Source organism: Silurus meridionalis, chromosome 1, assembly GCF_014805685.1.
Source record: "Silurus meridionalis isolate SWU-2019-XX chromosome 1, ASM1480568v1, whole genome shotgun sequence".
Lineage (NCBI taxonomy): Eukaryota > Metazoa > Chordata > Actinopteri > Siluriformes > Siluridae > Silurus > Silurus meridionalis.
In genome coordinates this window covers 7,347,995-7,368,610 of record NC_060884.1, presented here as the reverse complement: position 1 = coordinate 7,368,610, position 20,616 = coordinate 7,347,995, and the positions used below count along the sequence as shown (strand labels likewise).

The 20,616-nt window shown below is 37.1% G+C and overlaps 1 protein-coding gene across 2 annotated transcripts; it reads right to left on the bottom strand.

Moving 5' to 3' along the window:
* Window positions 1-1,313: 1,313 nt before the first annotated feature.
* Window positions 1,314-20,194, bottom strand: mrps9 (mitochondrial ribosomal protein S9). Of its 2 annotated transcripts, none has more exons than XM_046860017.1 (11): window positions 20,052-20,194; window positions 18,151-18,333; window positions 13,045-13,107; window positions 12,911-12,941; window positions 12,733-12,812; window positions 6,989-7,074; window positions 5,564-5,639; window positions 5,240-5,408; window positions 4,980-5,088; window positions 2,112-2,281; window positions 1,314-1,581 (listed from the first exon to the last, which is right to left on the bottom strand). In XM_046860017.1, exons 1-11 carry the CDS (start codon window positions 20,148-20,150, stop codon window positions 1,490-1,492), a joined length of 1,158 nt encoding a protein of 385 aa, XP_046715973.1. In that variant the 5' UTR covers window positions 20,151-20,194; the 3' UTR covers window positions 1,314-1,489. The 2 variants fall into 2 exon arrangements, with proteins under 2 accessions (XP_046715973.1, XP_046715981.1); XM_046860025.1 differs by lacking the exon at window positions 20,052-20,194 and adding an exon at window positions 18,890-18,951.
* Between the last annotated feature and the right edge of the window lie 422 nt (window positions 20,195-20,616).

Genomic DNA, 20,616 nt, shown 5'->3' with positions numbered 1-20,616 from the left:
TAATACTCTTTAAAAAAGCATCTCAGGAGTGTTAACAAAATAGTTTGATTACACTATTTTCAGCCACTTCAGATATAAACCGGAAGTTGACGTGGGCTCTTGTCGGAAGACATTCTGCTATAGGAGAACACTGGGGAAACAATGGGAAAACATGGCTGCTATATTTTGTTTTTGTATTTTTATATTATATATAAAACTGTTATATAACAAAAAAGCTTTCTATTATCGAGTAAATAAAGCTTCAAAACAGTACTGTATTTCCCTAATTAGTTTATCATTTAATAACTACTTATCTTCAGTTTTTGGGAGTTGTTTGTATTTCAAGTATATAAGAAAAATTAATGGAAAATGCAATCAGAATCTACTATAAAGCTGGGACACATTCTAAAATGCTGTCGATATTTTCTTTCAACACTAGTGAAAATGATAATTTAAGATTTGTTCCCTGAAGTTTGTACATTTCCAGAGGCTTTTTTGTGGTGCAAATACATTTTGTTGTAGTGTAATCTTTGAGTCGAAGTGGGATTTATATTTTAGACTTGGCAATCCATTAGCTATTCTTGATTGTGCTGAATGTGTACTACACAGTACAGTAAAAACCTTATGTTTATGCATTCATTGTTTAAATCTGGCACTTTGGCATGCTTTATTTTTTTTAAAGTAATAAATAAATAAACAAGAAAAAAAAGGATCATTTTCTGTTTAACACACACAAAAAATGTAAAATTCTTACGTTTTATAGTCATAGCTTATTCAAAACAAACAGAACAAACTTGTTTCATCAATCCTCATCAATGTTAAATGTAACTATAAACATCTAAAAAGAACTTATAAATATAACGATCAATAATTTAGTTTTGTTGTAATATAAAAGGAACAAAATAATTCGGGATATAAGGTTACTAGAACATACACTTCATTGTATCTCTGCTTTGCCCTGAGCAGCATCACACCACATTATTTTCCTATAAAAGCATGCCAAAAAAGTGGTTCATTTCATAATTAAACAGTTCTGCATGTTACTGTAAAGCAACATATGGTGGTGAACTTTTATATACAACCCTAGAATGATTGGCAAGCATCATAAAACATTTAAAAATTACCTTTATTGTTATAAAAAATAGAAATTACTTTCAAAATTACGTCTTGCAATAATTTCTGAGTACTATCACAACCACAACATATAAACAGGGATTTAAGTAAAAATCTATTAAATTAAACAGCATGAACTAAATATGTTTACTGCTTTAATCCTTTTGTGCTTCAGGAATCAGACAGATTTGTAGAACAAAAACAAAATGATCCAACAAAGCTTAAATGGAAACATTTATTTTATTGCAATATACATGATTCATTTATACAAATAATGCAGACTGCAAGAGACGCATTCACTGACTTTGAATTTTATGGAAGCTGAGAGACGTTGAATGTATAAATAAGTTTGTGAAAGAATGTGTTATAGATTCTTATGTCGGATCCCCAGTGCCTGCTAGCGTTTTTTCCAGGTGTATTTCTTGCGTGCTCCAGGTTGGCCAGGCTTCTTCCTCTCTTTGATTCTGGGGTCAGATGTCAGCAGACCAGCTGTAAGCAACATATTTAAAGAAATACTGAATACTGTCTGTTTATATAGTTTTTTCTTGACTTCTTAATACAGATCAACTATTAAATATGTCTCTATGCGTCTAACTGGAGAAGAGAATCTATGAGGGGCGAGAGTATATATGTAATAATGTAACAGGACAAAAAAAGGTGAAAGTAAAAAAGCGACAGAGATGGTCTTACAGACAGGAGTTATAATTTCATATAGCTTTTTGCGCTTCTATAAAAGTAAATGCTATAACCACTAGGGGGCAGTTTGGAGCTGAACCACGTACCCAACTTATATAACTTTACACTAAGCATACAAAACTTTTGGCATCTAGCCCTAAAAGAAAAGGTTCTATCAATAAACAGCACAAATTTGACTGACTAATATCAAACTGCAGTAACACAACTAATAAACAAGTCATATTTAAACCCTCAAGATCCTGAAGCTTATGCCCAGAAAAGTGTCCAAAATATTTCACACATGCATGACACTAGACATTAGTGGGTGCGTGTCTCTTACTTACCTTGCCTCATGTTTTCCATGTCTCCATTGGAGACAAAGCTGAGCAGTGCTCGTGAGAGAGCCAGTCGCAGAGCGCCGGCCTGGGACGAGCGACCACCACCCTCCACTCTGGCCTCCACATCAAACCTTCCCAGCATGTCCACAAAATGGAGCGGAAACATCAGCTGTTCTCTAAAAGAGAAAAATTGTAATTAGTTTTTGTCCATGTACATGCCATACCATCCCTCTGGAAAGAATGTCCAAGGAGAAAAAAAACCCATAGTAAAGAAAAACGATGCTTATGGGAACAATCAGATGTTTGTGTTTTGAAAGCCAATCTGGTCCCATTAAATAATGAAGGCAGGTGTAGTATAAAAGGTTAAGGACTTACACTCCTGGTATAAGGGTTTAAAGAAATGTCGGAATCTGAATCCTTTTAGCGCTCCAAATATTCATATCATAATCTGTATTTGGATTTAAATTCAAAGTGGCATAAAACGAAAGTTTCATATAAAGTAACACACACACACGTATATAGTGATTTTGGAAGACACACATGACCACTGATTTAAATTTACAACATAAAATCTAATATTTGTTCCATTAAATTGTATTAATTTATTCCCAACAGTTTATTCTCTTCATTTCGTAGTGTTTCTCTTGGCTGCACTGCTTCCAGTACGTGTATGTTGAATTTTTTTGTCCAATCAGATTTCAGCCTCTATGTGCTGCCATGTCAATCTAATCTGCCAAGGGCCTTCGGGATCATTACAGATGGAATTTTTAACGTAGTCTCCTGAAGAATTAGCTCTGTTATTTTAAACAATCAGATTTCAAATTCGCCTCACAGGGCCAGCTAGCTTGCGCAGAATAGCGTCAGCATTTTTCTGTCCTCCGATTGGTTGGTCAGAGGGAAACTGTCACTTCTGTTTGGCTCTGCACACATCAATACATCTGAGTTAGACTTTTTTATGCCTACGGAGGAAGAGAAATTGATTTGGTCTCGGACATATGAATATATTTTGAAGAAAAGCTAGACATCGTGAGGAGGTCGGCCAAGCTAGCTATCTTGCTTCAGCCCGGGAAAGGGTTTGTTCTCCACTTCCAGACCAGTGAATACGAGCGGTACCACTGGATTACAGCCTCTGAAAAGCGGTGCAAATTATGACTATGCATCTCTGGTGAGTAGTTTGTATTTTATTTACATTTTTAATGTTGCGTCATGTTATTAGACAAATAATGATTCAGAACTGCTCCAGATGATGTAGGTGCACAGTTGCGGTTGTAGTGTAGAGGTTTGGAGTCCTTACTGGGTTTCTTGCTTTAGTAAAATGGTATTCACCCTCCATATGTGAAACGCCTCTCTCTCTGTAATGCCACGTGTTGTTATATCGCGTTTTTGTATAATATCGATGGTTTCTATAATTGCGACTTGATGGTGTTATTAAGAGGTGGATTAAGTCGGGTACGTCCCCACTGAAGGTCCAGGTACCAAATGCACGGCCCACCACTGATATATACATATATAAAAAAGGATTTAAGCCAAAATTATTTTATTTACTTCATTTAGTTTAGTTTTTAACTACACACTAACCTTTCAACTACATATGGCGCACCATGTTTCCCCACAGACCATTATTACTGATGCACCACCAGCTAAACTCTGGACCGTTCTGGGGTCTCATTTATATACGGGGCTAAAAACATGCCACTGCCACTTTCCACACAAAGAAAGGTACTGGGGAGCTGCGGTTCACTGAGGAAAACATGGATTTCAACATGTACTCTGAGATTCTGAAGCAGAACATGACGCCCTCCCTTCAGAAACTGTGCTGAACGGCAGTTTTAGAGCATAATAATGACCCTTAAACACACTGCCATGATGACAACTGCCTTGCTTAAGAAGTTGAAAGTATGTCTCCAGACCTAAACCCTATTGAGCACCTGTGGGGCGTCCGCAAGCTGAAGGTGAAGCGCCATGTGTCTCATTCAGCACCATGTGTCTCATCCAGCAACATGTTCAACATCCAGCAACTCTGTGATGTCATTATGGAGAAGTGGAGGAGGATATTGACACTTTGGACACAGTTTTGACATGTTTACTTAGGGTGTACTCACTTTTGTTGCCAGTTATTTTGACAATAATGGCTGTATGTTGAGTAATTTTTAGGACAGTAAATCTGTACTCTATACAAGCTGCACATTGACTAAAGTATACTCAATTTTCATTTCTATAATATTGTCCCTTGAGAACATATAATAAAATGCTTGCTGAAACGTGAGGGGTGTACTCACTTTTGTGAGATACTGTATATACCAAGTGCTTTAGAGTCATCAAGTCTGAAGGCTGTCACACTTCTGAGACCACGAAATCGTCACCCATCCTCCTCAATGGGTTAGGAGTGTGTGATAAGAGCAGGCCTACTACTCACTCAACTGTGTAATTAACCTTCCTCTAAGACTTACAAAAAGAAAGAAAAAAAATAATACAATAGCATAGTGAAGAAAAAAACTGCTGTGTATGAACATTTCCCTTTAGTGGCTTTGGCGTTAGCATTCTAAAGAGCATAAAAGCCTAGAAATGACAAGAGCGCCTGTATTAAAATGTACAACAGGACAACTCCTTAACCCTTTTATTACAATGCCATGATTTTGCAAAAAAAGAACAACGTGTAAGGAGAAACGTAACGAGGCCTTCAGGAATAAAACAAATAATCGGTGTCATGTGTTACTACAATGAAGAATGATTTTCCAGGGAACGGCAAATGAAAAGTTTTACTCCTCCTCTCAACAGTCGCTCTTTTTACTCTCTCTTCTCATGTTAATATGATGTAAATGTACAGCTGATTATGTTGCTCAGAACTTTTTTCAATAAAAAGTTCACACACACCTGTCCAGCAGGATGGGGAAATACTGCACGTAGTTCCTGCCATTAATTGTGATACGGCCAGAGCCCTGGTCTCTGAGTGTGACGCTGGCCTTGGATGACTTTCTCCTTCCTATGGCATAGTACAAAGTACAGTAAGTGTGAAAAAGAGCAGAAGTAACATCACACTCATGTAGAATTTATAGTAGTGTACTGTATGTACTGTAGTGATGGTGAAACAATAACAGTTTTATCTGTACGCATATGTGTGTGTGTGTGTGTACCATCAGACTGACTGAACGCCACTCCGTCCTCATTGTGTTGAAGTGCGGGAATCTCCTGCTTGCTGGACTGAACCTCCAGTTTCCTCCGGAAATGCTGCACAAACTCTTCCTCCATAGAGCAGTAAGGCATGGACAAGAGCCTCTCCATCAGCTGCAGGAACCGAGCATACTGCACACACGCACGCACGCACACACCGGCAAAGAAAACTGCATTCAATAGGACTTTACTTAAAATTGTTTCAAACAGCGCCCTCTTGTGTTATCTTAAAGTATGCCAGCTGAGAAAGCACCCATAAGATGGCATGACGGATGTTTGGCACTTACGTCATGTTCAGAGATATTCTCTACCAGTAACTGCTCCAGCTCCTCTTTCAACAGCCATCGGCTACCGCTCAGAGAGCTGGGAACACACACAACATACACACAATTGTAATGCAGTGCAAATAATATGAAACAGATTTAACTTGATCTCACTCTTCCCATGTCCAGTGCACTAGTGAATTATGAAATCTTTGTAATAAGTCGACTCTGCTGTAATAATCATTATCTTTGTGAAGTTGTGGATGGACTTGCTGATCCCTGTATAGGCATTTTTAGTCACCTGAACAATTACTTTTCCACACTTTCTAATCGGCAGCTTTACAGATATTACTTTTGTCATTGCTCCGATTACAAAAACAGCCAGTCAGGTGGTCTTTGTAACGCAAGAACCTGCACCAGCCCCACAGTTCTAAAAAATAAATATCTTCCATATGAAACCACCTAAAGGAAGGTTTAAGCATTTTAAAACTCCGACTCCACTAAAAGATTCCAACCCATTAACTGTCCGTGATTAACATATAATAAGAGAAAAATGAAAAATATGACTATAAAAACAACGTCTTTTATCCGCCTTTGTTCACAGCCTACAGATGTTTTGGGCTTTGGCTTGGCACAAGTTTAACAATGTCAGAAATATAATAAAACACAGTCATGTGCTCCCAAACATCTTAAATCAAATCACTTGGTCACATGGGGTCAGTCAATTCACAATAAGAGAAGAGAAACACACCATCTCCTCTCCTTTAGTTTTACATATTAAAATAAGGAGCGATCGAAGAGGGCTTGGGTGTGCTTATATTGTACTTGGCAACGCTACTGTGTGATACGTGCGAACGAAGAGCGTATGTGATGTTTTTTGAATTTGAGATAAACAGACAAACAGACTTTATTCACCACAGAAGGAAATTCACAGATTTAGATTACATTTCAATGTAAAAAATACATTTTGTTTGTTTGATTTGAGATGAGGTTCATGACAACGGTCAAAATGATGGAATGTTTTCGAGAGAAATGGAGCTCATTTGATTTTACAATCAAAACCTATAGTGACATTTCGGCACTGATATGCCATGTACAGTGGAGATCACCATTACACCGTTGAATGTAAGTTAGATGTTGAAATGCTGCTACAGTAGACCCATTTCATAAAGCTGTGTTTGGGGTTTGAAGCAATTTCCATTCAGGGTCACAAATTTACATGCATTTACACTGCCAAATTATATTATTTGTAACAAAAAAAAAGATCAGACCTGTCAGAATTTAGCCGCAGATACATCTGATGGGTTGTATAATCAGATGTATGGAAAAAAAAGCCATGAAAAAAGGCCAAATATACAAGTGCAGAGGCTTAGAAATGGGTAGAATTTATCACAGATTTCAACAGGTCCTATTTCCCCAAAACTGCACTAGAAATTTTGCTGTACTTACATCTGTTTGGTGTCTTGAGTAAAAAGCCCTTTTCTTCTCAACTTGTCTTGATGTTTTTCTATTGCCAACACTTTCCCAAACATGTCCTGGAAGAAATAAGGATTTCAAAGCATAAATGCAGGGAAAAGACGAAAACTAAACAAGCTGGATTTTTTTTTGTATTGTTTAATATCACACTGTCACAATAAGGTCAAAAATACATTTAAGTGAGACACAGCTTGAGGGGAAAAAATGCAGCAGTTTAACTAGTTCAAGTGGAAATGGACCCTATATGAATAAACAAAAAAATTGATTCAGGAATTCCCCCCCCCCCCTTTTTATACACAAACATACATACAAACACACACATACAGGGATCTCCATTATGAAAGCAGATCCCATCTCTGTCTATTCAGCCCTGCCTGGATTTAATTGTGTGTGGGGGGAAATTGAATTGGGGAGCACTTGGGCCATAACCCCTTTCTCTCTCATCCACCCACACACACACACACACACACACACACACACACTCCTTCCCTCCTCCCGGCAGGAGGAGCTGCCATGCAGAGCCGGATGGCGTCCTCGGGCATTCTTGTCTAAATTGGCATCGCGCCCACGAGCCTGGAGTGCCCGTCAGGCGTCATGGCAATGAAGCGAAGCGGGGCAGGGTGCGTGTGTGCGTGTGTGTGTGCGTGTACGCGCGCACACGCGCATGCAGCTCACGTCGGCCCTTTCCCCTCGGCCGCGCGAGAATTCATTTCCCCCCGCAATTATTCCGCAGCTGTTTGTTTAATTCCATCCTGATAGAGTGCGTCTAATCCACCGGCGCTCGCCAAAAAAAGCAAACATCGGGCAAAAACCAATTTTCGGTGCAAAAAAAAAAAAAAAAGAGAGAGGAGTAATAGAAAAGAAATAGACAGAGCGAGAAAGAGAGGGAGAGAGAAACAGGAAAAGATGAGTGGAATGCGCAGTGCACATTTGTAAAAAGCAGTCGGAGAAATTCAACCGAGTGATAGAAAATGAAGATTTAGACAGAATCAAGGCCACTTTGCTCGGTATTGTAAAGGCAAAAAAAAAAAAAAGAGAGAGGAGTAATAGAAAAGAAATAGACAGAGCGAGAAAGAGAGGGAGAGAGAGAAACAGGAAAAAGATGAGTGGAATGCGCAGTGCACATTTGTAAAAAGCAGTCGGAGAAATTCAACCGAGTGATAGAAAATGAAGATTTAGACAGAATCAAGGCCACTTTGCTCGGTATTGTAAAGGCAAAAAAAAAAAAGAAAGAAAAAGAGAGGGGGTGGGGGTGTGGGGGCAGATAACGCACCAGATTTGATACGAGTTGTGAGCTTTTCAAATTCAATAAATCAGAGGAGCGCTGTACAGCATGACAATGTCTACGAGGTGGATTTTACAAGCAGCTTTTGAAGAAAAACATCTTTATGCATTGTATGTGCATTAAAATGTAGGGGATAAGAAATATTTCAAATAGATGAAATGATAGAAGATTGTATTCCTCACCGAGTTATTGTTTTTTGAATTTAAATCATCGGGAAATTTACAAATGAATGTCTATTCAGATATCAATGTCGAATATTTCGCGGATTACATAATTAAATCATGAAACAATCATATTAACAATTAAAGCTTGCTGTCAGATTTCTTTCAAGCTAATAAAATTGTTTGGATTTTAGACCAATGATCATGCAATAATTAGTCCAAAGAACAAAGATAGATAGATAGATAGATAGATAGATAGATAGATAGATAGATAGATAGATAGATAGATAGATAGATAGATAGATAGATAGATAGACAGACAGACAGACCCATTTTGAGAATTTCTAATTTATAAGATTATTGAAACTATTGCTATAATCAGATTTTTTTTTTTTCGCAGTTATTTGACTGCATAAGAATACAAGGAACACCTTTACTTTCTAACTTAATTAAAATAGTTAACAGATCATCTTTGTTTAAAATGATCTGTATTTTTCGCTCAAATTTATATATGCTTAGTTTTCTCTCACATTTCAAGATTTGAAATGGGTTCATGTACATGTTGTGATTTGTATGTGCGTGTCTACGGTCTTTCCTTTTCCCTCTTGTCCCAGTAAAATATTGCTCTCTGCCGGCTGGGGAGCTGTACGTTATTTTCTGATTTGACATACCTATTTAAATGAACAGCAGGGGGTCTCGGCTACTGCCGGGCAAAAGGGGAGAGGCTCGGGGGCTCGGGCAAGTCGAGGACAATGCCACATTAATCAGCACGCGCGCACAAGATCTGCACTGCTATGGCGTCACGTCTTAGCCCAAGGTCGAGTCCGGAGATAAACGGCAGAGGAGAAACGAGAGATGTGAAGGAGGAAAAGAAGGAGAAGGGGAGACATGAAAAAAAAGAAGAAACTTTGAAAAGGAATTAGCTGAGGTGACAAAGAGCTGGTTAGAGTGCAGTGATGTCTCAGGGGTTCATTTCCCAAATCCTCAATGCATGGCTGTACTTCTATAACACACACACACACACACACACACACACACACACACACACACAAACATCTAAAATAGCACAAAGCCCAGGCATGTCTAGTGAAGTGTGTGCTGCGCCCTGCTGTAAATGCGATTTTGAGAGGCGAGACGAAGCGCAAAAAAAAAAAAAAAAAAAGTTACAGTGAACAAACCAGGCTCCTCTCTTAACCACACTCCTTTCTCCATCTCTTTCTGTCTTCATGTTTACTCCTCTAGTCTAGGCGCAGCCGATGTGCCACAAATATCGTATCAGGATTCTCAAAGACTTTTCTATAATATGCATTATGCATCACTATATATAAATGTGCCTACCAGTTTAGTGTACAGTACATAAAAAAATAAAAAAATAAAAAAATAAACACCTTGGGTGAAAACCTGAGGGAAATCTGATTATTATTGAACATTGAAATGGAGGAAAACAAACTTCTGTAACAATATTAAATTGTAATTTAGTTACCATAATATCAAGCCCATACTGTTATATAGTGTATCCCTGTTTTTGTCACTGGCACTGATTTTAGCTTTGAAAAGCTGTAGCCTATGAAGCTTTAGCATAATGAAGTATTATGAACAAACATTTGTCCATTAAAAAAAAAAAAAAAACAAAAAAAAAAAAACAAAGGGCAATCTACGTCCACATCTTGATGTCCCCATCTGCTTCTGTTTGCTTTTTGTCAGACAAAGACTATTTAAACAAAACTAGATGGATTACTCTGAATCACAAGGCAAACCTAGAATCGAGGGGGAATAGAGGCAGTGTACGAAAGACAGTAAAAATGGAAAGAGACAAACAGCAACACAGACAGCAATTATTTAAAAATATTAATACTCAACTCAACCTTGGGGTCACCAGGACATATAAAAGGGTTCATATTTACTACCCTATATTTATAGTGTAACTCTAAACTAGTAAACCTGAATATTTAGGGATTACTCAATAATAAGTAAAATGGCCTTTTTAATAATTATTATTAAAATTTCATCAGCCCTTATTCAGGTTCGAGTTGCCAAGTACACCAGACCTCAGAGGTGTGGCGGCCGACATGCTGTCATGCTAATCAAAGCCTTTATACCGAACACAGTCAGTGCTCAGGCCGGCTATTTAAAATAAAAATAAGCGGTTGTCATGTTTTTTTTGTTCAAAACAATACAGAACATGATATTCATGGTACATATTGCAGTGTATGACCAAGATGTACATAGTCTATAGGGGTAGTTAAAATGTGTAACCCTTTAAAATGGAGTCATTATCAACAGGAAATTAAGGACCTTTTGTCTTAACTTGATAATTCAAGGCTAACATGTTGGTAATGCCACACAGACTATTTCACGTTTGTATTTTAGCACAAGGATCTGACATTTTATATTATATATAATATAATAATATTATTTATTCTTTCTTTTTATTATTATTCCTTACAACATAATTTCATACACTGTAGCTTTATAATAATATCATTTACCAGAAATTATTAGGATAGCATTACTTAAATGTATTAATAAATTTTTTGTTTTATTAATCGATCTATTGAGGGATTTATTGATTGGTTGATTGACTTGTTACCCAGCGACAACACAAGGACAACACGGGCTGCATCCAAAACCGTATATTACACACAAATCAAACTTTCATGTTTTGTGACTTCTTTTCAATTGGCTTTCTTTTGGCTTTAGTCTCTTCTTCAGGAGATGAAATAAAATTTGCTTTAGGTGATTGACTTGGCCAGTATAAAGCCTTCCATTTTTCTCCTCTGATGAAGCCCTTTGTTGTCTGTCTTGCTGCATGACAAAGTTCCTCACAATCAGACTGGCTGCATTTCTCTGTAAATTAACAGGCAGAATAATTTTGATTTCTGAATTCATTTTTCTACTACCATCAGGAGTTATATTATCAATAAAGATTTGTGGGCTCATTTCAAAAGCATCTATCCAAGTCCAAGTTTGCGCTACCTCCACCGTGCTTGGCCTTTACGTCACAAGGTTAATCTCGGTTCCAGAACTTTTGTGGCTCATCTCAGTTATGCAAATTCCAATCTGGCCTGCCGGATTTCCAACTTGGTCTTGCGGATCCAAAACATTCAGAGGGGAACAGTATGTCTGAAGAAATCCTGACCAAGAAAATTCCCAAATTTTTAGGAAATTAAGTTGATGTGGTAAATGTGTTTTCCTCCTATTCCATTGTGTACACAACCATGAAAGCCAGGGTCTGTATATATAATATAGTGTAGATTTCTCTCACAATTGCAAATTTTTACCGCATAACAGAAACTTTTAACTACACAACTACGACATTTTACTTGGGTTTGCAAGCAAATTTTATAAATCTGATTTTTTTACATCACAACTGAATTCACATGAGGAAATGGTATGGTTTTACCTCAAAGTGGAGAGTTAATATTGTTTGTTGTACCTTGTTTTACCTCACAATTAAGCATTAATACTACACAGTAGTGACTTTTTACCCAACAAAGAATTGGTATTATGCTAGAACAACATATTACCTCTTAGTTAAATGTTAATATAACTAATATTATTATTAAAAAATTGTGCACAGGTGAAATGTTTGCTCCAGTTACTATTACACAATTGCAACTCTTTTCACCTTTTATCACAGCTGTGAACTGGAGGGACTTTTTGCTTCAGTTCCTACTGGAAGAATACCTCAGGCAAGTGCAGAATTGTGATATTTATACAAATATATATATTTTTAAAGCTAGATAAATCATCTTAATACGTTAATAAATGTGACAAATAAGCTTGCATACATGCAGAAATGCATAGTAAATAACAACAATAGCAAGCAGAAAAAAGGATTTTACCTCAAACATATAAAAAAAAAAAAAAGAAAAAAAAGTGTCTAGTATTACTTCTGTACCTAAATAAAATGTCTCCTCCATTGTCTCATCTTTTTGGTCGCTCACAAAGACAAGGCTTATGAACTCAAAGGTCAAAGGTACACCTAGATTGGCAGGGTAAACTAAAATCCAGTGCAGCAAGAAGTGAATGTTTGTATTGTGCACCAGAAAAGAAGTCTGCTGTTTTGCAGTATGAGAGGATAGCAAATAATAAATGCTACCCCCAAACCTCTACATGTTGTGCCTCTACTTTTGCTTGTAAAAGGTGCTGGTAACTTAGATTTTCAGTCAGATAACTAGACAGAGAGCTGCAGCAAATCTGAGGGAGATGCACTATAGAGAGAAAGACAAAAAGATACAGGAAGACAGACCAAGAGAGACTGCACTTACATGCATGAGGGAGTAGTAGGCTTGTTTCCCAGTGTAGAAAAGATAGTGGAAAGGGCGGCCGTCCTCGCCCCACTGCACCGCTGCACAAAAACACACAATTTTACACATTTTATAATTAAACTGTTGTGTTAACGCTCAGTTATCGCAAAAACAGACAAACAATGCCTCATTTACATACCTGCCTGCTTTGGGAAGATGAGATCTGGGTGCTGAAATACAAATATACAAATGTGAAATATGTGTGCCATGTGTGTTCCGAAGACATTGAGATTTGTTAACGCTAGCTATCCTCAGTACAGAGTCAAGTCATACCTTCATTATCGGTCGGGCTCGCTTCTCAAAGAGACCAGAGGGAAAGAGATATGCTATGCATCTCTGCAGAGTAGAAAAAAAAAACACAACATGAAATAAACTATTACATCAGTAGTACTCATTACTATAGAATACCAACATTAATTTAATTTCTTACTATTCCATTTAAACCTCACAAAGAAATCGTATATAATTTTCCAGTAAGGATACTTACATTTTAGCAATATTTAACGCAATACAATGACTGCATTACACTGAATGTGTGCACTTTTTAATACATCATGTGATCATTTAACGTCACCAGGTCAGTGCTAACATCATTACCCTTCAGATGGCCAAAAAACAAAAAGAGAGGCTATTTGTGAGCTAACAAAAAACAGAACAATGAAGGGAAAAAAGGTGAAAGAAGAGAGCGAGATGAAGTGAGATGACAGCAGATGCAGTGGAAAAAAGGACACGCAGTCATGCATCACGCTGTCAAAATGGGAGAATTCGAGAGAGTGTGGCGAAGAGAGAGCGAGCAAAAGAAACAAGAGGGAAGACAGAGTGAGGATGAGAGAAGGGGACGGATGTAGAAGGCGGTGACAGATGAAGGCAGCACCTGTTAATACCTTGAAATGCAATATGGTGCAACTCCCTGAGGGAGGTGTAGCCTCATCACGCCGTTCTGCAACACGATGCTGCCGAAACTTCGCGCAAGGTGGCCAAACTTTGTCCGATGTTGGACGACAGATACGTACTTAACTACACAGTCCACAACCCTACTTAAACTTCCCTTTGTGGAGTTTTTGCAGTCATTCCTTTTATATACTCATAATACAGCATATTTCTTGAGGGTGAGGGCAGGAATACACAAAAAGGGCAAAGGCAGGGTAATACATGTTATATGTATTTCAATGGTAGCAATTATAAATGAGAACTGCCTATTGTTTTGCCTCTTTTTTTTTTTTTTAACTAGGAGTAGGTTCCTGTTTGAATAGGGCATCCTATAAATATTAGGCTTTCTATTAAGGCAGTCTACAAAAAGGAATGCAAGGTCAACATCTTACAACAAAGTTTTACAAAAATCCAGACTTCTTAATGAAGAAATGGTGAGGGGAAAAACTTCCTGAAATGACAAGTGGAAGGAATATTGAGAGGACCTGGACTATAACTGTGCTTTTCAGAGTGACATAAAATAAAAGAAGTATGTTGATGAGCTATACATCATGAATATCACAAGCCTACGATTAGAGCATTAGAACAGTAACTAGGTGAGATTATTCACTTTTTAAAAGGGCAATCTTTAGAGTATTTGTATGGGATTGTCTCCAGCAACAAAGCATAGGTCACAATCAGAAGACAGTCTCAAGATGAAATCAGGCAGATCCGGAGGATGGGTGAAGCCGCAGCAGTGGAAGTGTGTCCGGATATCAAGTCTTGAGCACACATATTAGTTTTGCGCTGCATAACTCTGCACTGTACTGTACTTCACTCAGCATTTGTGAGTGTTTGCACGTCCAGTGGCAACAGAATTTATTTGACGGTCATCTGTGATGTCTTTAGAGACCCCAAATCCTAATCGCGATGCAAATTTGATCCGGTTTAACCCATTTTCTGCCATTTCTGGAAAGCACTACGGATACTAACATTGATGTAAAAATGTATATAAAATTCTTTCATGATTTTTTTGCTGTCACATGCTACATAGTATGAATTGTATGTAACGTAAAACTTGCAAAAGCAAACCAAAAGAGAAAATATAATAAATTTGTTCTTGGGACTTTAAAATATTTGGACTGGCTCACTGCCACATAAGCTTTTACGGAAGAAGCAGTCACACAGCTCGCTTAACCGATGTAAACAAGCTGGCGCGAGTGTGCCGCTGAAATGAAAAGTTCAGCGGTGCAGCTCTGCATGTTGAAACCCATAAGCATCAGTGCTGCTTTTATTACAGTTGTCACCAGTCCTGGCATTGGATTCTGAAGTCTTCCACACCACCCGATGGGTTTCGAGAAAATGCAGAGTGAGACCAAAGACACAGTGCAAGACCGTGCCTTGCGTGTGACAGCCAAGGGAAAGCAGGTGAAGAGAAGGTGAATTACTTCCTGCTGGCACAGCTGGCCCACACCTCTGCTGCACTCACAGCAGAGCTGGCAACCTGTTCAGTGCCCCGGCAGTCCAAGCCATTCCCCGCTCGTCTGGCAGAGGCTCGGTGGGTGTCACTGCCTCTTAGCCACGCTGGCACTGAGGACTCAATTCATTAACGATGGTGGAGGATTGGGGATAAATGCAAATTGGGCACATTTGGTGTGATGAATCAATTACAGTCCAGAGAAAGGACAGAGAGAGAAGCATTAAAGTATCTTTGAACATCACTGTCCTCCAATAACCACTGCAGAGGCTTCGTCTTGGCTTCTTCCCAGAAGCAAAGCTTTAGGCATTACGGCAGAATTTGGACGCAGAGCTGAAGTGAAACACCAGCCAAGCCCAATAATCACAGTTTTTACCAGTGTGAAAGTTTGATTGTAGCTTATTTTTGTCTTTCTATAGCAACAGTAGCATCTTCTTAATAGAAATTTACCTCAGACATACTCAAATATTCAGTCAAATGATTTTTCAAAGACAGATGCTGTTGACTGTTGGCAATAAAAATATGGGTCTGACAGTATTTCCTGCTATAATTTATTCCTACAGTTCTAAAGCATTATCATTTCTATAGTACAAACTCATACATAGGAACTTGCATGGCAGATGTGCCACATAAATAATCATATCTCTGTTTTAGTTTACTTAATAAAAAAAAAAATAGAATTGCCGATTTGAAATTAGCGGTTAGGACATGCTTAAATTTATGGTATGCTTCTCGAGTGTCAGTGCTGTCCGTCGTGTCATTCCTTACAAAGTATAACGGAAATTTCAAACGCAATCCAAGTCATATTATTAAAACAAAAAACAAAAAAACACACCAATAGATTTCACCTGCAAAATGAATGATACAAATAAGAACATAATTTAGCTATACTACTAATTATGAATATTTAATAATTTGACTATTCAGTGAAACTATCCAAAAATACAACGTTCATTTCTGCTGGCTGTAATAATTATATACTTAAAACTACTGTACTATATTTAAACATTGCTAAAATATGATTTAAGCTTTATTCCTATTATTGATTTATTAATTTATTCCTCATCTTGCCACAATCAGGATACAGCACCAATATCTTCGTTCTTTGCCCAAACCAGGACAGATTTCAAAGCTGGTTATAATGAACTGGTCGGGCGAAGTTCGCAAAATGGTTTACAGTGGGAACCGTTCCAAAACCCCCAGAAATAAACGCCCAAAAAGCTTCGTTTTCTGAAGAGAGCGTTGGTGTCGCCCCACACCAGATGTACCGGCTCAAGCTTTTAACTAATCACAGTAAAAAATGAGGTTACAATTAGATTTTGCATTTTTAACCTGTGTAATGCATCGAGTTGTAAAAGTATTTAAAAAAATAAAATAAAAAAAATAAAAACATGCTACTTGGACATCATAGGGATGTGGATTTCAAATCAATTGAGCATTGAATCTCAAAGATCACAAATTTCCTGCCTCCTGCAAGTTTGACCTTAACTTGTGAGCACTTTAGAATTTGTCACATTTTTTCGGAGGGAGATTACACCACAGCGCTGATGAATTCTCGATTCTGATTGGTCCAAAGATGTTACAAAAGCAGATTTGACTGTAGTGTCAGCTGCATAGCAAATCATAATTTTATATTAAGTGCTTGTGCTGGTACTAAGTTGTAATTTCTCTAGGAAAAGCGCAGACATTTGGCCTTGCTCTGACCCTGGTTGGAACAATTCCAAGATCTGATCAGTTTATTTGCTGGTTAAAATTAGAATGTTGACAGATTGACACATGGACAAGCAACCAAAAAACATCATTCATTCTCTATCTACTAGCAAAAATCTCAAAATTGTCATCAAACTGCTTTTGGTATACAAGGAATTAAAACATTGGGATGCGTAGGTCTTATAAAAGAATCAACTTCAGGATGATAGCCACATTTCACAGCCCAATTGGTTTTATCCGTATAACACGAATGATGGTTGTAGTAAAGCCAGGACCAGCTAATACTCAAAACACCTTTTTATTTTTTTTATTTAACTCAACCAGCCTATAAGCTTACATTCTGACCAACATTTCATTTAAAAGCAACTCAACAAGAGACAAAACAACCTTTTCCTGCACCTGATCCCACACACCTCTTTTTGATTTTATTCAAAATGGACACTACCGTGTTGCATTTGCGCTAATGATACTCATTACACCAACATGAGCCATTAAAATAAACCCAACTGTGCTTTTTACTACTTAGCCACTGTCTTATGCCACATTTTGAAGTGTATTTTGAAGTAATGATTACAAATACAAAGTCAGATGTGGTGGATTAACAGTGGTTTATGAATGCATAAGTTTCACTTGTGTGTTAGCTCTAGTGTAAAATGTATATACAGTGCAAACTCGATACTCGCTGGGGTTATGTTCTAACAAGAAATCGTGAGGTTTTGACCCAAGGGAAATTATTCATGTACTGTAAACTCCACAGAAACTGTGAATTATTTGTCAAATTACTTACTACTAATTAATTACTACTTTAAATGAATAATACAATAATAAAACAGTTTTTTAAACAATTTATTAGTAAAAACTATTTTGAAATGTTACTCCGAACGTTCTATCAGATCAGATTTTTCGCGAGTTACTCTTAGTCTGGTTCCAAATGAAAAGTCGTGAACTATCGAGGTCGCGAGTGTCAAAGTTCCACTGTATTCATAATCGTCAGGCTTGTTGTTTGTATCTGATGATAAACTCACTGTTTAAGGTGCAACACTTAATGAGTGCTAAAGCCAAGAGCTCATGACACACAGGATTTGTGTTAATCAGTTCCCTAAATCCCAAAATCTAGTAAAACATCTTCCCAGAAAAAAAAGGATGTGGAAATTGAATGTTATTGTAACAGCTAATGGGGACTAAATGTGGAATGGGACGCTAAAAAAGCACATATAAAAACCTATAATCTGGTGTCCACAAACTTTTCTGTATACAGTATATAGTAATCATATGCTTCTTACATCTATGTCCTCCTGTGTGAATGCCTCGGGGTCTTCTCCCATCATGTTGGCCAGGTGCCGCTTGCCGATATTGAACTCGTCTATTTGTTTTTTAATGTACTCCTCAGAGAACTTTTCAGGCCCAGCCGCTGCCAGGTTCTTCCTCCATGAAGCAGAAGATACACAGACCTGCCTGCTAATCAGCTACAGAGAGAAAAAAAAGACAGTGTTAAACAATATCAGTATTCACTACCACAACATTATTTTTTTAGAAAAACTAAGTTGCCTATGAAACTACAAAAAACTACGTTGCCTAAAACTACGAAAAGAAAAAGGTAAAAAGATTGCATCACTGTAAACTCTGAATATACTTTCTCTACTATCTCCAGGGCTGTAAACCACAACTAACTAACTCTAAAATAAAATGTGGAGAACAAAATGCTTCATAATTTCCAACAGCCTGCTCCATTTTTATAAGTAAATGAATCTCTAATTTTTCTAACCTGTAAAATGTATATAGATTGTAATAGGATGTTAAACAAAGCTGCCACAAAGGAACTATAAAAAAAAGACAGATTAAGGCAAGCGGAGGGGCCAAATTTCTTCTTCATTCTGAAGTGAACTTTGTTACACATCTTCGGTCAGTCATTACCAACTACATATCAAAAATTGATGACACAAACACCACAATAACAACATATTAGCAGAATATCATTTACTAACCCCCTACCAGATTGGATAATAAATAAATGATAATTACTTTGTAGCACTTCTGTATTTTCTGCATTCACACACTCAATCCTGATTGACTGGGGCTCCTGTTAGTCATGCAGACTTGTTACATACATAACAATGCCAGGGGCAGGAGAAAGAAACTTATTAAGAGTTACATGTTATAAATCTGAAAAAATATGAAACGGATGATGCAGTGAAATAGTCAAAGGGCTTTGGAGTTGCTGGAGGTAAAATGCATCCAGAAAGGATTTAAGTCTCAAATAAAATCCAGAAAAAGCGGGCCTAATTCAAATTTTTTATTTACATTTGTGTTAATATAAAAAATTTGTTTTTGGTTTCAATCAAAGTTCTGGTAACCAAACAGAACCTCTGCTTAAATTCTGAGATAGAAATACACAAACCAACATGCAAAAAAACCCTCCTAAAACAAAGCCGTATGTGCACATTCCTTTAAGAGATTAAAAACAGATTCCTCCACAGCATCACAGATAGTGAATATTATAAATATATATTTTTTTCAAATAAAGCTGACCCCATTAGGAATGGCATCCATTACAATAGCAAACTGACAGTTATTTTATACATACACAGTAACTCTAGAGTTCTTTTGAGCCTGAAGTCTGGGTATTATTATTACATTTAATGCATCTACGTTGGGCATGAGGACATGAAGATCATACTCTCTGGCTTTTCATATATATATATATATATATATATATATATATATATATATATATATATATATATATAAATATATAAATTCCTTCTTTTTTATAATTATTCCTTACAAAATATTCCATACACTGTAGCTTTATAATAACATGATTTACCTGAAATTACTAGGATAGCATTACTTAAATGTATACATTTATTTTTTGTTTTATTAATTGATCTATCTAAAGAGATTTATTGATTGATTGATTGACCTAATGGCATTCATTAGAAATCAACTTGTTACCCAGCGACAACACAAGGGCAACACGGGCTGCGTCCAAAACCGTATATTACAGCACTAACTAGGACGCCAAAACACAGTGCTGACCCGCACTATTCTGCACACTATCTAGTACTGAAGTATGCGCTTCGGGATGTGATCTGTCATCAGCAAGCTGTACCGCCAGCCACTACAGCATGCAAACAAGCCAAAAATAAATATAGCTCTCAAAATGAATATAATACGCCTTTACCTGTGTGCTCATGCGTGGTGTGAAAAAAACCGAGCTTAAGGTGATTTTGTTACATTTTGAGAAAAGGGTGCTCACGGCTCTACTACTGGACGCAGCCATGTTGGATTGCAGGCGCACGATTTAACCGGAAACAGTCGCTTCGTTTGTGCACTGCGTCATTTCCGTTTATCAAAGCTAGCCGTTTCAATTGCGTTTTCGCATATATATATTGTATATTATGAATTTTACATTCGTGTCAAATATAATGTGTAATTATTGCAAAAAAATATTTTATACGGTGTGTTTTTTCTCTTGGAATTTATGCAATATCTAATACATTTTTATTTTATATGTTTTCTGCAGTACATAGTCGGATTTTCCCCACATTTTCTATATTTCTGTTAACAAAACAATATTTACATTTATTATTATTATTATTATTATTATTATTATTATTATTATTATTATTATTGAATAAGATCCCAAAGCGGGTCATTATTTTTCAGCTAATGTACGCCAAAAGTAGTTCCAGCCATGACTGCATTACAGTTTCAAATCACTCCGCCAAGGAAAACCTAGCCTATTG

Coding starts and splice junctions, on each gene's coding strand:
- mrps9 (XM_046860017.1), bottom strand. CDS start 20,150: ATGGCTGCGTCCAGTAGTAGAGCCGTGAGCACCCTTTTCTCAAAATGT. Junction 18,334..20,051: donor CACCACGCATGAGCACACAG/GTAAAGGCGTAT, acceptor TTCTCTCTGTAG/CTGATTAGCAGGCAGGTCTG. Junction 5,089..5,239: donor GGCGTTCAGTCAGTCTGATG/GTACACACACAC, acceptor ACTATGCCATAG/GAAGGAGAAAGTCATCCAAG.